Source organism: Dermacentor silvarum, chromosome 5 (genome assembly GCF_013339745.2).
Source record: "Dermacentor silvarum isolate Dsil-2018 chromosome 5, BIME_Dsil_1.4, whole genome shotgun sequence".
Lineage (NCBI taxonomy): Eukaryota > Metazoa > Arthropoda > Arachnida > Ixodida > Ixodidae > Dermacentor > Dermacentor silvarum.
In genome coordinates this window covers 174,860,204-174,876,225 of record NC_051158.1, presented here as the reverse complement: position 1 = coordinate 174,876,225, position 16,022 = coordinate 174,860,204, and the positions used below count along the sequence as shown (strand labels likewise).

Below are 16,022 nucleotides of genomic sequence, written 5' to 3'. Positions count from 1 at the left end.
CTGCGCACGCTGCGCACGGCACGCTATTGCGCCTGGGCTCCCGCGGACGGGCCGCAGAATCCGATGGAGGCGCATTATTTTGGGCCAGTTGCGCGCCACTGTGACGTAGAATATTTTCAAAAATGGTGATAATAGCATGGAGAATGCTGAAGGCAACGCTTATGAGGAGGTTGGTTTCATCTTAAAGCCTCTTAAAGCCTCTTTCATCTCAAACCCATCTTAAAGATGAATGGCACACACTGATGTAAAAGGAGCTTAGAGGCGAGTTCTATACTCCAGTTACTTTTTCTGCCACATGATACGCTGCTTTACTTTTTCCATCTGATCTAGTATTGCTTGTGGCAGATCGCTCTATGTTTGCCAGTTTTTTCTTGTATGTGCGCGCATGTGCACCGCAGGTATTATATTTAGTGTGCCTTCTTATAATGAATTACTGGCGAGAACATCGTCCGTCCATGTGTTTGTCTTAATGTCAAAGTAGCTTTTGCGCTGTGGTTTCTGCATTGAATATGACGGATGCGCAATTTCAGTGCGATGAAGCGGTGCCGGAGCCACTCATCACCCACAATAACTGAATCTGAGGAAAGGTGTTTACAAATTATTCTTTAGGCGTCGGTGTCAATGAAGCTTAAAAATACTTGGTATACCTATGGGAGAAGGCATTCTATATTTTTAGGCAAAAGAAAAGCCTCTTGAAAAGGTATTTTGATAGTTCACACCAACATACCGTTAAATTATGTAGTAGGATGGATAAAATTGGACTTTAATTAGACATCAAAAAATATTTATCACACAAAAAACAAAAAGAATGTCAGTAAGATGCTTTATTTTCGTGCAGGCGCAAAAAAAAACGTTATTTGACAAGATACAGATAACGTAGAAGAGCATCATATAATAATCAGAATTAGAAACAATGCTAGTGTATAAATATGCCATTTCCGATTGAATAAGAGTTGACGACGTGCGAGGTGATGGAGTCCCAGCAGAATATTCAGCATTCTGAGGAGAACCCCATTTTTATGCATCGTACAAATTGCCGCAGCAAAAACGCTAATGAGCAGGCCGGAAAAATTGAAAAAAATGCAGCATTAGGGGATACTTTGATACGAGCAATAAGAAAGGCGCCTTACCTCTTCTTCCGGCCATTGTTGTGCAGCCACTGCTTCTTGCGCAAGCCATCACGCTTCCCTTGCGGTATCGTAAAAACTGCATAGCCATCATCACGCTTCTTGTTGCAGTCATATACACAGCAGCACGGCATAGCGCCAGCAGACAGTGCACGAAACAGCGTGAAATGTTAGCGTGCGACGTTCTCTATACGCCCAGCCAGCCGAGCTGAGGCGCAAAATGGCGCGAACGAAAAAGCAAAACGCACGCCCCGCTCGTTTCCAAGGGCAACGGCAGGGAGACCAATCATCGTGCAGGAGAACGGGCGCAAGACCGTCTGCCGCGGAGGGGACTCGCGAGGTGCGAGGAGGAGGCGAGGAGGTCGAGCGCCGGCGGCAGAGTACAAAGAGTGGCGGTACTTTCCTCCATCAAGGGACTTTAATGACGCGCCGCCGTGAGCGCCATCTCGTTTCTGTAGAACAAACTGCTCCGCGAAAAGGGTCAATAGAACTTCTTTCAGTTTTCAAACTCGTCGCTGTTGCGCGGCGCCGCCTCAAGCAGAGGCGGCGAGTGGCGCTGTAGTCGCAACAGGCTCTAGCAAGTTTCATCAGGCGTGGGTAAACAAGTGGAGGCGTGCGTCGTGTCTGGTCGTGTCGTGTGAATTTTTGCAGTACACAGGCAGAAAGCGCACACGTGCTGCTGTTTTCAACCGAGTGTAGATGTATGCGCGTCCGCAATGCCGACGTGTTGTGTGCCCGGCTGCACAAGCGGCTATAAGACCATCAAAAATTGACGCACTTCTTCTGGGCCCCGCGTGTTCCGGCTCTCCACGCTGCGTGGGATCTGGCCATTCGCTGTCGGGACAAAAGGCTGTCAGACAAATCGGGAGTGTGCGATGTGCATTTCCACTGCCAGGACATCTTGAAGACGTAATCCCACGTTGTCAACGGGCAAAAAGTCGAAATCTATAGGGGTAAATGAAGTATTGTGGAAGGGATTGTGCCCAAAGTTTTCCCCAACCTACCATTGTATCTTTCAAAGGCGCCAACGAAAAAAAGAAAGACGCCGGATCGGCGCAAGCTTGTGCTAGAAAGATCTTCGAATCAGTCAAGCTGTGAACCTCAAGATTGTGCAGGAAATTTTGACTTGACTTTGAAAAGCCGTGATCTCACTTTGAAGGATATTGAAGACGCTTTCTTGCGGTCCACGAGTTGGCGTAGAATTGTCTATTGTGACGAGAGAAGTAGTTTGGTTGCCTTTTACGCGATTAAGGCTGAACAAAGCAGGCTGGTTATTAAAAAAAATTTTCGCAGTTTCGCCGGAAAGGCGAAGCATGGATTGCGATAGCAAATTAGTAGAGAGCTATTCGGAGTAGGGATAGGGGTTTTATCGGCTGCATAAACTTGGACACATTCGCTTACTAACTGAATTAACAATCGTTGTGTCAGCGCGCACAAGCAAACATGAATAGATCACACTGAATGACCGCAGACAACGACTATCAAAACGCTGGCAGCAAGCGCAGGTTCGCGCGGTCTATCGCTTCAACGGAAACTGAGCGGCGAATGCACAGCGCATACACAGGTCAGAGCTGTGTGGAGATAAGAGACGGTGCGGGCGTCCAGCACCGCCGGGAAAAGTGCAGAGGAGAAGTTGTTGGCAGAGGAGTAGCTGCCCCCCCTCTCCCTCCGGTGCTGCTTGCCCGCTTTCATGCTTTCGCTTGGGAGATTGAGCGGCAAATACGCCTTTGGTGACGGAGCACAGCACCGCGCCGCCTCCCTCCTTCCCATACCCCACGGCCTTTCGCGCGACGGTCGCGTTTGCTTTCCGCCGTGCGTTCGCTCTCCGTGATAGCGGCATCCCCCGCGCGCTTTCGCTCGTGCATACGGCGCGCGGCGACAAATCGTCCTTGGAATCTATACGGAACCTCACGGCGACGGCAGAAATCCGGTTGAAGTGTCGATATAATTGCTATCGCAATAAAATGCGTCATAGTCGCTCAAGATATGTCAGTGAGTGTGAGTGCTAATGGTCGTGTGGCTAAATCCTTTAAAGCTGTTGTCATCGCCATGTCACAGTTGACAGATGTGCTCGCGCATGTTGACGCACTGAACGTGTGCCAGGGCTGTGAAAGAGTATGCGCAGGATGGCAGCTGTATGAAGGAAGAAGGAGCTGCTTTGAAGTACTAACAGCGTTCAGACTGCAGCCGTTGCTCGAAGCTTAAACTTAGGTCGACCAGACAGGTGGGCCAGGAAGGTCGTAGGCAAAGGCAGCGGGAGCAGAAACTGAACATTTTTCAAAAAAGAGCCGTGTGAGCAGCGTGTTCGCGAAGCAAACTTTTGAACAATGTAAAAGAGCTAAAAAAAAGCTGGAATCAGAATCCGACTACAATCTCGAAGAAGCACTGAGTGTGTTACCACCTATTTAACAAGTTGCCATCGAAAATTCTCTAAAGCAAGCGAAGGCGAAAGCTCCTCAAGGGGCACGCTACAGCACGGCACGGACGATGAACTCTACCTTCTCTTAAGAATCGCGAGCCCAAAGGCATACAGGTTTATCAGGGCCATGAAACTCTTGCGGTTTCCAACATGTAGTCGACTTAACCAAATTCTTTCTGGAATGCCTTGTGAATATGGCTTTAACAAAGTTGCACTGGAGAGCATTCAAGCCTATTTTAAAGAAAAAGGAGCTACGTCCTTGCACAATCAAAAACATAAGGCGGCATTGTAATGTTCAATGAATTTTTAAAAGAAGGAACATAAAAACTGTTAATCTTCTAAGTGTAATTCGAAGACTGGCAATAACAAATGACTGAAACAAAATTAAGAGCTATTTTCCTTTTTATGAATGATTAAGGCTCATTGTGCAAGATTCGGGCCTCAGTACGAATGATAGTATCATGCAAGCTGAGAGCCGAATCCTATATATGTTATTATACTAACTATGATGTGCCTGCGAGCTTAAAATTCATGAAATGCACTCCGCTATATTCGCGACCTGAATTACCAATGTGCAGGGGTGTTTCTTAGTATCTCCGCCGTTTCTTAAGCTGAACGCGTCTACCATAATCTAATCTGGATTGCAATTTTCATAATCGTATGGGGTCTCGCCGCAAGAAATGCAAGCCAAAAAAAAAAAAAGACCAATAAGCACGGCTACACAAGACTGCACGCCGAGCGCGCCTCCGACGAAATTCTCCAATAGCGCATTTACTTCCTAACCTCCGAAAACCTTTCAGTTTTCTCTGCTGGCCAGGAAAACGGTCAGTCAAAGTCAACGTTTATTGAACCTGCGTCAAAGCTACCCTTTTTTTTTTGTCGCAATCGGTCGCAAGGTGCGTTTAATCAGTGCGCAACGTTGACCTTTGTCGCCTTGCACTTGACGCGAGCCTGCGCCAGCCGAGCTCTCATTACAAGTGCCGAACAGTCCTGAGATATTAACTGCCTAAAGGGGGAAATTATTGGTTGGCTAGGCAATTCAATATTTGCGCGCGGATAGTCGCAACTGCAAGTGAGCCGCCGCCTTCGCTCGTATTCTGTCGTCTGCTACATAGAGCCTGTTGCTGCGGTCAGGCCACCTGTACCCGAAGTCGTTCTTGCGCCGCTTCTGGAGTACAGCAGAGGCTAGAGCTTGGCAACTGATGCAGGTTCTATAAAGGTAGCCCCAGACTGCGTGTGCGTGCCCGCTCTCCCACTGAGGCGCATGCGCGCAGCCCTGCTGGTCTCTGCGACCGCCCTCACAGTGTAGTCACGTAGCCAGCGTTTCGACAGCGGCTGTGTGCGGTCACACAAACAACGTGCACAACTGTTATCGACGGCGGCGGTGTTTTCCCGCGTTCCCACCGAACGCACGCGGCGTTGGTGACGTGTTTATGAAAACGTGCCAAACCTTTGTCGTACACCTTATCGCGGTTTACCGTAGCGACCATAAGGCCATGGTCCCTGTGGTCACTAAATAAATGAAAACCACCGGATCATATATATTTCTTATTCTTTAATAGTTCAAGTAACCAATTACACCATCACATCTTAATAGTAGTAATTGTCTGTAGTAGACGCCTGTTCACCGCACGTGCCGCCACCTGCAAAGTTTGAGCCCCGAATTTGGTGTCTTGCAAACATCGTCGTCATCAACGGCCGCCACCCCAGCTCCAGCAATGGCACTTCCAAGCAGCCCAACTCAGGTAACAGTTCAAAACCTTCGGATTCCACAACCATTTCACGGTGACGCGCATGAATATGCGGTGGACTGGCTGGAGAAGTACGAACGGGTAGCGAGATAGAATCACTGGCGCCCCGACCAGAAGCTTTTCAACGTCGATTTCGCCCTCGTAAAAAGTTCAAAGACGTGGTTTGAAAACCGCGAGGGAAGTCTGACAACGTGGGAGGACTTTTCGCGTCGGTTTCTCGACACATCCGGGGACACAAATCGACGTGAAAACGCACTGCACCTTCTCGATACGCGCATCCAAAAGCCAAATGAAGGTGTCGCCATGTTTGCCGAAGACACGGCGCGTTCGTTTCGCCGCGCAGATCCCAACATGCCGGAGGCTAAAAAGCTCAGCCATCTCATGCGTGGTGTCAAGGAGCAGCTGTTCGCTGGCCTTGTGCGCTATCGGCCGACGACAGTGGACGAGTTCATTAAAGAGGCCACAGCAAACGAGCGGGCGCTGCAGCAGCGGTACCAACAGTACGATCGTCTGATTGCCGGGATACCGTCAGGAGCCGCAGCACTGGTTACGGACGATGAAACCTGCTTGCGCCAGTTGATACTCCAGATTGTGCGCGAGGAAATTGCGAAGGAGAACGCTAGGCTCGCACCGCCGCACGAGTTCCCGGTTGCCTCCGTCGCTGAAGTGGTACGGCAGGAACTCCGACAGGTGCTTGCCCCTTCCGAGCCTCGTACCGAGCTGTCATACCAGCCGAATGCATACAGCTACGCATACGCGGTCCGCCGTTCGTCGCCGTCTGAGCCGCCGTACCAGCCGAACACATACAGCTACATACCAGCCGAACACATACACATACATACACATCAAGATGCTATTTACCGTCCCTTGTCTTCCCTGCCGGGGCCACAATACCGTCAACGGCCTCCTGTCGTAGCCTGGGCCCAACGGGAACCTGTCAGACGGCCCTCACAGTAGGACCGATATATGGCACACTGAAGATCGGCGACCATTGTGCTACAATTGTGGAGAACCAGGACACATCTATCGTTTCTGCCCTCATCGCCCAGCTGGCTACCAGGGCGGCCCATATGCCACTACGCGTCGCCTAGCTGATGAAAACCGTGTCCCCTTCGACGACAGCCGCACTGGCCGGCAAGTGAGATCTTCGAATCTCCGGTCGTGCTCACCGTCTCCAGCACGTTTCGCTTCGCCGAACAGCCGCACTTTTGCTGACGCCGTGAGGGGTCGTTCTCCCAGCCCACGGCGGGGAAACTGAAAGCAGCGACCTCAAGGGGGGAAGGTTGCAAGTCCTCAAATTGCCGAAAATCCCCCCTTGTTGCCGAGAAAGGAAGACGCCGATCAAAACGTAAATAATGCCGACAAAACTGTGACTGCCGACCTCGCTGTTACGATTGACGGGCACAAAGTGACGGCCTTAGTGACACTGGCGCGGACTTTTCAATTATGAGCAAGCCGCTGGCAGAGAAACTCAAGAAAGTCAGGACAATATGGACGGGCCCTTATATTCGCAATGCTGGCGGCTAATATATGACTCCTACAGGCAAATGTACTGCAAGGCTCACGATCGGCAACGCAGCTTTTGTCGCCACATTCGTGATTCTGCAGGAGTGCTGCAAATCACTCATTTTAGGCATGGACTTCTTAAGGGAGTATGGCGCCGTTGTAAACATACGCGATGGCGTCGTAACGTTTTGCCCTGCTAACGACACGACCAATGGAACAGAGCGACAACGCCGCACCTTACGTATTATCGACGAGGACGTCTGCATACCGCCACTGTCTTGCAGCCTTGTTTCCGTCAGTTGTGGCACACAGCTCACCGAAGAATCGGTCGCGGAACATGCAACCGCCCTTCTCTCCCGCCAAGGACTCGCCGTCGCCCATGGCATCGTCTCCTTAGTCGACGGGCGTACAAAAGTTCTATTGACAAATTTCACAAACGAACGTCGGTATATCAGTAAAGACACCGCTGTCACGTATCTCGATGAAATCGACCACACTGAACACTGTTTTGCTATGCAAGGAGAAGCCAAGGCTCCTACAACGCCATGCACACCCGCCGTCGACATTGGACCGAGCTTAACACCTGCAGATCGACACTGGCTTATGGAACTGCTTGAACAGTTTAAGGACTGCTTCTCGTCTAAATAGCGAGTTGGTCAAACGCCGCTGACAAAGCATCGCATCATCACGGAGAAGACAGCAAGACCCATCCAACAGAACCCGTATCGTGTAGCTCAACAAGAACGCCAGGCAATACAGCAGCAGGTTGAAAAGATGCTACAGGATGATGTCATCCAGCTGTCGAACCGCCCATGGGCATCACCTGTGGTGCTTGTCAAAAAGAAAGATGGCAGCTTGCGGTTCTGCATTGATTATCGCAAGCTGAATTATGTTACAAAGAAAGATGTGTATCCGCTGCCGCGGATTGACGACTCTTTAGAGAGGCTACGGCATGCGCGCTACTTCTCCTCTATGGACCTTAAGAGTGGACACTGGCAAATAGAGGTAGATGAGCGTGATCGAGAGAAGACTGCATTCGTGACGCCTGATGGGCTTTATGAATTCAAGGTTCTGCCTTTCGGCTTATGCTCGGCCCCAGCCACGTTTCAAAGGCTCATGGATACTGTCTTATCCTGTCTGAAGTGGAAGACATGCCTGGTGTACCTCGACGATGTGATTGTTTTTTTTTTCGCCACTTTCTAAGAACATCTAAAGCGGCTGCTGTCAGGTCTTCAAGCCATACGGTCCGCGGGACTCACATTGAAACCTGAAAAATGTCACTTCGGGTTGAAGAGCTTCAGTTTCTAGGTCATGTAGTTAGTCAAGAAGGAGTTAAGCCTGACCCCGATAAAACTGCAGCGGTCGCAAAGTTCCCTCGGCCTACGGATAAGAAGGCGGTCAGACGCTTCATGGGTCTCTGCGCTTATTACTGACGATTTATTGCCAATTTTTCGCATCTCGCCTCTCCACTCACCCGCCTCACAAGTGACGGCGTTGCGTTTGTATGGGGAGAGGAGCTAGAAGCGGCGTTCAACGAGTTACGGCAGCGTCTACAAACTCCGCCGTATGCTGTATGTGCGAGTGAAAGCGTGCGACAGTTAGCCGAAATGGCGGCTAAATCACGCATGCGCAAGGGAGGAAAGTGGCGAGGAAGCACTCCGTCTTCCATCGAACGAAAGGCACCGGGGGGACAGGGTGGGGGGGGGGGGGGGGGGGGGGGCGTTTTATTCCGGCGGCTGCTGCGTATGGTGCGGCCAAGCGAGTCCGCGCCAGCCCTATATTGAAAGCGATCTGCGATGCGGACAGAGTCTAGGTCTCTAGGCACACCAATGACCGATAGCTTCATGTGCGCTAGAACACCCATACGCCTGCGCGTCACCCGCGTTCACGAAGTAAGACGTCACTAATGGCGAATTCCATTGGGAGAACAGGAGCACTGAAAAGCACGCTGAAAGTGCTCGTTCCAGAGGCGACGTGTTTCAGTGGTCGAACAGGAGTGGGAGCGCCGTCATCCAGTGGTAGAACAAGAGCAGTTTCGCTGCGCCGAGAGCAGCCGGGAGCAGTCCGGACTGCTCTCGCCTGAAAAGCGGAGTACGGAGGAAGTCACGTGACTTAAACCGTCATATCCTCCTCATTTCTTTTTATTTTGCTTCAGCCGGCGCGCGCGGCGGCAATGGTGGCAGCCAAGTGTAGTTGGTGTTTTGGTACCGCTGTTTTTGACGTCGGTGATACGAGCGAGCTTCGCAGCGATTTAGCGACAGATCCAGGCATTTCTAGTCCGCCTTGCTTCTCGTTGGATGCGCGGGGGACAGCGGCAGCAAAGCGTCGTCGCCTTGCTGAAGTGCTTGAGACGCTCGACGGTGACAGCAGCGAAAGCTGCTGGAGCTCAACTTCAGATTCAAGTTGCAGTTTCAGATGATCTTCGCAGGCGGACACTTTGTGGGATGCGTCGGCGCTGCGCAAAAGTATGTAGTACGTGGCCGCAAACGCTGACATAGTTACGCCCGACAGATTACAAGACGATCACGCGTGTTTTGCCACTCTCCTGCAGAGAATGGGACGTCGATTGCTTTAGTCACATGGTGCATTTCTCCTCACACGCCCCCCTCCCACCTGCTCTCCGAATGCACGCCGTATTCCAGTGGCGGGTCGAGTGTGCCTGCTCTCACTGCGCTGTCGCCCGCCTCCGCACTGCGCGGCGCCCTGCTCCTGTTCTCCCAATGGAATTCGCCATAACTTTTTACTGCGCAGCTGTTTACCTTTAGCCTCCGTATGCACCCCCCGCGTGCGTTCCTCGAGCAGGTAGGGGGGGGGGGGGGCTCGGCAGCTTACGTCCGTATCAGGATACGTGGACAGGAATGAAGACGGGTAGGGGACAGGGGGAAAGAGTGTGCCGGCGGCACTGCAGAAATTGAGACGGATAGGGAAGAGGGGGAAATAGTATGGCGGCAGAGCTGCAGCAATAGAGACGAGTATGTGGAGAGGGGAAAGAGTGTGGCGATGGTGCCTGTGAACGTGGCCTGCGCTTCTGTAGTTATAGTGTCCTGCGCACCAGAGGTGCCGGCGTACCTGCAGCAGCAGTTGTGACGACGGCGCCTGTGCACGTGGCCTGCGCTTCCGTGGTTATAAGGTCACCCGCGTCGGAGATGCCTGCGCGGCTGCAGCAGCGGTTGCAGCAGATGCATGGGCGGTGCGATGACCACGGCGGTGCTTGTGTCGGCGTAGTGTGGTACCATATGAAAAACAAAATGTATGATTTTATAATGCATGCAGCCCATGTATGCAGCCTAAACCACTTCGCTGGTAATCCGTCCCCATATGAATGTTGTGGCCCCGCGAAATTTTTTCGTGTTTGTCTTGGGGGGGGGGGGGGGGCGGAGTCTTGTGGCTCAGCTGCATACAGGACGGTTTACACGGCATTTTGTATTCCTTTAAACAGATATACTCGATATTTGGTTCAAGGTACATGCACAAATTTATAATTCACTGCAGTCGTTTCGTTAAAGTAAGAAGCATCATATAGTTGTTTCTGACTGAACCTAACAAGTTAGAAACCCCGCACGAAGTTCTAGTTCGTTCAACAATGTGGTCGCGTGTACCAAGTTGAATTGAAGTGGAACGGGACCAGAAGGAATACGCAAGAAGTTTATTTACCGAAATTTCTATGTCCGCGCGTCCACGTTGTCTTCCTGCAGGCAGTAGACAAAACTGGTCAACACACATCGCCGACACCATGTGTATACACTGTGGCTCAAGTAAATGTCATTTTGCGCATTTTACAGCTAAGCTGTTTCAGGCTAGGTTCTGGTGGATCGTCTCCGGCGACAAACCGAACGTAGACTACTTTATACTCCTATCATATTGCCATACTGTGCATCAAATTGTTGTGAGGCTGTTTTGACGAAGTATAGGCCGTAATGGTCGGTCTGGCGCAAAACATTTAAATTTTACCTACTTTTATGGTAATGAAGAAATCTTACGAGTGGAGGTACAAAGTAGTGGTTTTGTTCTTGTCGCTTTTCGTCGAGATCTATATTGGTTTGTGTTGAAAAAAGAACAGTACATATAGAAACATAGCTCTACCACAGTATGTACGGCGCTATCATGAAGAGGCCTGTGAAGTAAAAATCGCGAACTGTTATTTCCTTTCTTAGCTACACTTTTCCCATACAAGTAATGCCGATTCAGATTATCACTACACATACAAGTTTAGAACTGCTAACAATGAAGATCGTATTCAAGAAACACATTATGGTCTTCTGAGTGTGCCCGCCATGCATTGTTGAAATATTAGCATAGTCATTGTCTTATTGACTGTATCTCCCAGTGAAAAGCTAATAATAAGAAAAAAAATTTCATCAAGTGCACGCCAAAGCAATACGTCTGTTATTTCTTGTGGACAATAAAAATCAATATTATATTAACTATATTTGTTTTCTTTTGGTGCTTAGGCATACGAGTCATTTACAACTTCAGCATGCCAAGCGGATGTCGCATTATGTCGCTGAAAGTGCTTTGCGCCAACTGCAGCATACCGGTATACAATGAAGTTATGGAAAATGAGACATACAGTATTGTGACCACTACTTTCATTGCAAACGGGGGCGATGGTTTTAAGTTTGAAAGGACTGTCAAATGGAAGACTGAAGGTAAGCTCTACTTCCAGACTATCCCCAGTGATGCTGAGGAACAAAAGATTTCTGGAGAATTCTTAACACAGCTTGTACGTAAACTTCTAAATGATACAATTCAATTTCAGGAGTGAGCGCTACGGACGCATTGCTGGCTTACATAAAAAAAATATCGCCCATAAAAACTCCGGAAGAAGGTCGCGTGATCACACTGGACCTGCCACCGAAGCCCGAGAATACAACAACGTCCTCACCCATTGCACAGCCCTCAACAACTGCGGACAACTCGGCAGTTACAATGGCCTCAGTGATGTCTCTAAATGAGTGGAGGTCTATGAGAAGAAATTATCTTTGGTGATGTGCACACAGATTGCGGAACGTACATCACATGTTGACATAAATAAATATTTGGTACCAGTAGCGTTATGTTTTGTGCTGCTTCAGTTGAAATGTTGAAAATAACAAGCACCTACAGGAATAAACCACCTCCCTCAGTATTTGGAGCCAGAAGCCGTCCAATTCTTTTTATGCATTGCTCAAGTTACCTTCATTAGAACAATGTGGGTTAAATGTTAGCGTGTCTAGAAAGCTATTTCACCATTCTCTGAACTCATACAAACGAATGCTGAAGCACTTTTGCAAAAACGAACAGCCGCGGCAGCAAGAGACGTCGGGAAGTAGATTGGCGGGTCCGGTTGCTGAAGATGCCGTGATGGAAAAGTAGACGGTCGTGTTCGCTCTGCTCCGTGTGCTGTGCAATCACAAACGCGAGTCATTCGGTGACTAAGGTGAGATTTCTATACTTGCGACTAGTGTTCCTTACCTGTTCGTGCCTTGATGCCTTAGCCTGCCTGCCTGCCTATCTGTCTGTCTGTCTACCTTCATATCTGTATATTTATGAACAGCGAAGCTGTTAAAGCCGGGCGTAATCTGTGGTTCGCGGTGCCAATCAAAATAACTACCAAGAAAATAAACGTTCTTACCAAGGCGGGATTCGAGCCCGCGTACCACCGGTCCCAAAGCGAGCCTCGTAACTACTAGGCTATACAGACACGCTTGCATATATGCGAACCATATGATTTCGTTGGAGCGCCGTCGTCTTCGTCCGCAGCTGACCCGTTCGTACGCTCGGGCTCTGCGAGATGAAGAGAGAGAGAGAAACATTTATTGAGCTCAAAATGACGGCGTCTTCTCAGACGACGGACGGGGTGGTTCCCTGGTTTCGGGACCCATATACGGCCAGCAGCTCCTGGCCCCTAGCCGCCAGCGCAAGCTGGATCGACAGGGCGGGGCTGGACCGTAAGGTCTCCCATCGCTCATGGGGTGGGGTAGTGGGGGACGGAGGGGGGATGGGGGGTATAGGGGATTTGAGTGACGTGCACTCCATCAGGATGTGTGCGAGGGTGCCTGTGTTATTTTTGCAAAATGGACAAATGTCCATGTTATCCTGGATGTTATGAATGCCTGCACTAGTCTGAGGGCGTCGTCTTCCTTGAGTCCTCTATTTCTACTTGAAACCCTTCTCAGCATGGCTAGGATCTTCTCCGCGCTGGTCTTCATCTTGGCGATGGCGGCATGTGCTTTGCCATTGTCTTGTATTAAGAGTCCGAGAATTCTACATGTGTCCGTCGGCTTGACTGTGGTGCCGTCAATTTGTATGCAGATGTTTGGTGGGGGCTGCTTGCGGGGCTTTTCTGGTTGGATTACGAGGAGTTCCGACTTCTGCGGCGCGCAGCTGAGTCCACAAGTCTTCGCGTTCTCGTGCACTGTGAGTGCTGCCGCTTGGAGTGTCTCCTCCATCCAGCCGTCGTAGCCCGCTTGCTCCGTCCATATTGTAACATCGTCCGCGTAGAACGCGTGTCCGATTCCTTCGATTTGGTCTAGCAATCGTGGCAGTGGCAGTAAGGCCAGATTAAACAGGAGTGGTGATAACACTGCTCCCTGTGGGGTGCCCCGCTCCCCCAATTCAATGGGCTCTGATTGTTCTTCACCCATTGATATTCGTGCCTTGCGGGAGGACAGAAAGTCTTTGACATATCCGAAAGTGCGCTTCCCGCATCTCGTCTCATTGAGGTTGGTGAGTATACTAGCATGAGTAAGGGTTGTCGAACGACGGGTTGTCGAGCGTTGCAAGCTGCGCTATGCAACGCTCAGTGACAGCCGTAAGTCCGAGACGCGCGAAACGAAATTATCATCATCATCAGTAATAAGATGAAAAGTTTGCGCGCACTTCCGCAAAATGATGGGTTACGATCACCCAGCTTCGCTGTTTGAAGTGTTGCGCGGCGGAGTGCAAAGTTAAAGGGGTACGGGTAGAAAAGGTGGCGGGTGGTTTTTTGCGTCGGAACAAAAGTTGAACTGTTGAAAATGACGAATACAACAAGCTGCTTTTTGGAAAAAAGGAACGAGAAACATCTTTTTTTGCGATTTTCTGTTGCAACTTGCCTACAAGCTGCCGTCGGCAGAAGCTGAAATTTGACGTCATAACATCTACCCGCGTGCGCGCGCGTCGCCAAGGTCGGCCACAACCGTCGCAGTGCTTCCGGCGGTGTCGGTCCCTTGCAGCGTTTGTTTAACCCCTTTCGGCGATCTTCGTACGTGGTCCGTCCGAAACATTATCCCCGTCGGCGCTCCACGCAGGTGGTGCGTCTTGCATGCGCCTTCCCGCGGTCGTCGCTCGGTATTGACGCGTTCGTCGCGGCGGAAACAAATGCCCAGACATTGGTGTTATAACAGCATCGTCGGTCATGGCACGCCGTCGCACACGTTTCCCAGAGACGAGAAGGTACGTAAACTTTGGATACCTGCCTGTCAGCCATCACGCACAGCCTGGAGACCTCTAAAAATGACTTCCTTTGCGCGGGCCACTTCGTTGACGATGATGATGTGACCAGCCCGGCTGTGCTGAAAATCTTTGGCATGCCGCTTAAAAGGTAATGCTTAAAGCCTGACGCTGTGCCATCGGTCTTCACACGAAAACGCAAAGCAGAAATGATCAGTGGTGCAATGGAAAAGAGGAGGCGAAAAGATGTGGGTACTCTTTTCGTTCACTTGCAGCCTTCTTGAGCAGTGTAAGGGCGAGCCTGGGGCGAGATGCCCGAGGCTGGGCACGAAGGGAGTAATGCCTTTAAAAATGTCGGCAAAGCATAGTAATACAATACAAGGCTAGCGAGCGCGACACGAAATCAGACACACACACACAGCTCTGCTTCTCCACAGGCTAAAAGCAGGAAAAACGGGGGAGAACGCCAGACAGGTGCTGCCATCTGTCGGTCGGCTGGCGAAGTGGACGTGAGAGTCTCGGAGGTACTGATACCTCACAGCAGTTGCTCACGCCTACGGCATAAACTACTATGCAGTCATCCACGCAGTGCTGAAGTACCCCGCAGCTGCCGCACCTGCCTGCGCTCTTGAAAAAGCAAGTTGACAGAGGAAATGACAAATAATTCTTGCACAAGTGTCTGGTGCAGAGCGAAATCTTCGCGCTACGGTTCGCTAAAACCTGACCGGCACTTCCACGGCCGCCTGCTCTTCTTCGTCGCTTGCGCGGAAGGCTCGTAACCGTAAGTGGTAATATTTCATGCCAAGTTGGAATGGTCCTCGTCTTCAGAAGTGTACTCATCGCTGGAGGAGGCACTAGAACTCGAATCCATGCTCGCGATGGCAGTGTCGGCGCGCTTCGAATGACCGCGGCCGGCCGGCTGGCTATCCGACGAGGGTGTCGTGACGTCACGCCTTCCAACTCCCGCGGGTCGGGCGGCGAGGCGCGCGCTCACAAAAACGCCAAAAATAAAGCCATCGGCACAAAAATGAGCTAAGTGACTACTTCTTTTCGGTGTAATCTAATCACACTGAGGATTCGTTTTCAGCATTTTCGTAAAATTTTCACGAAGCTGTTTAAGTCAGCCGTAATTTGTGACGCGTAGCAAGAAACTACCAAGAAGGAAAATAAACTATCTTGCCGCGGCGGGATTTGAGCCCGAGTACCCCCGGTCCCCCCAGGCGGTACCTCAGGCTATACAGCCACGGATACAGTGCATGCATTTATTCCAACCATATGATTGCGTTTGAGCGCCGTCGTCTTCGTGTACAACTGGAGTGTTCGTACGCTCGTGCTCTGCGAGGTGAAGAGGTTTTGCGCGCTATGAGAGCGAGAGAGAGATGCATTCACGGAGAGGGTCTCTTGGAACGCGGTGTCGGTGTTGCAAGCTGCGCTAGCAACGCGCGGGGATGGCCGTAAGTCCGAGACGAGCGAATAGAAATTCTCATCATCATAAGTAATAAGATGAAAAGTTCGCGCGCACTTCCGGAAAATGCTCGGCTACGATCGCCCAGCTTCGCTGTTTAAAGCGTTGCGCTGCCGAATGGAAAAGTTGTTTTATCTAATCTCTCTATCTAGCTATCTATATTAATGCGATTACCGTTTTTGCTTATTTCATGCATTTTGAGAGCATCTATTTGTCTATCTATCCAGCTGATAATCTAGTCTTTTACGCCGACTCCACCGCCCAAATCGTCTACCAGCTTGGGCCACGAGGTGCTCGTGGTCGTGCTGCCGCCATGTTCCTTTCATTGTGTCGTCATTCCA

At 50.5% G+C, this 16,022-nt stretch overlaps 1 protein-coding gene across 4 annotated transcripts in view; it reads left to right on the top strand.

Annotated features, from left to right (window-relative positions):
* The window catches only part of LOC119454597 (protein 5NUC-like), a 141,468-nt gene extending 129,612 nt beyond the window's left edge, over window positions 1-11,856 (top strand). For 3 of the 4 annotated variants that reach the window (XM_049666907.1, XM_049666906.1, XM_037716489.2), the window contains 2 exons: window positions 11,255-11,452; window positions 11,563-11,856. In XM_049666907.1, coding sequence (XP_049522864.1) covers window positions 11,255-11,452; window positions 11,563-11,792 — 428 coding nt within the window. In that variant the 3' untranslated portion in view covers window positions 11,793-11,856. Of the gene's footprint in view, window positions 1-11,254; window positions 11,453-11,562 lie in introns of those variants that run through there. The other variant, XR_007466724.1, reaches the window with a different exon arrangement.
* Window positions 11,857-16,022: the final 4,166 nt, after the last annotated feature.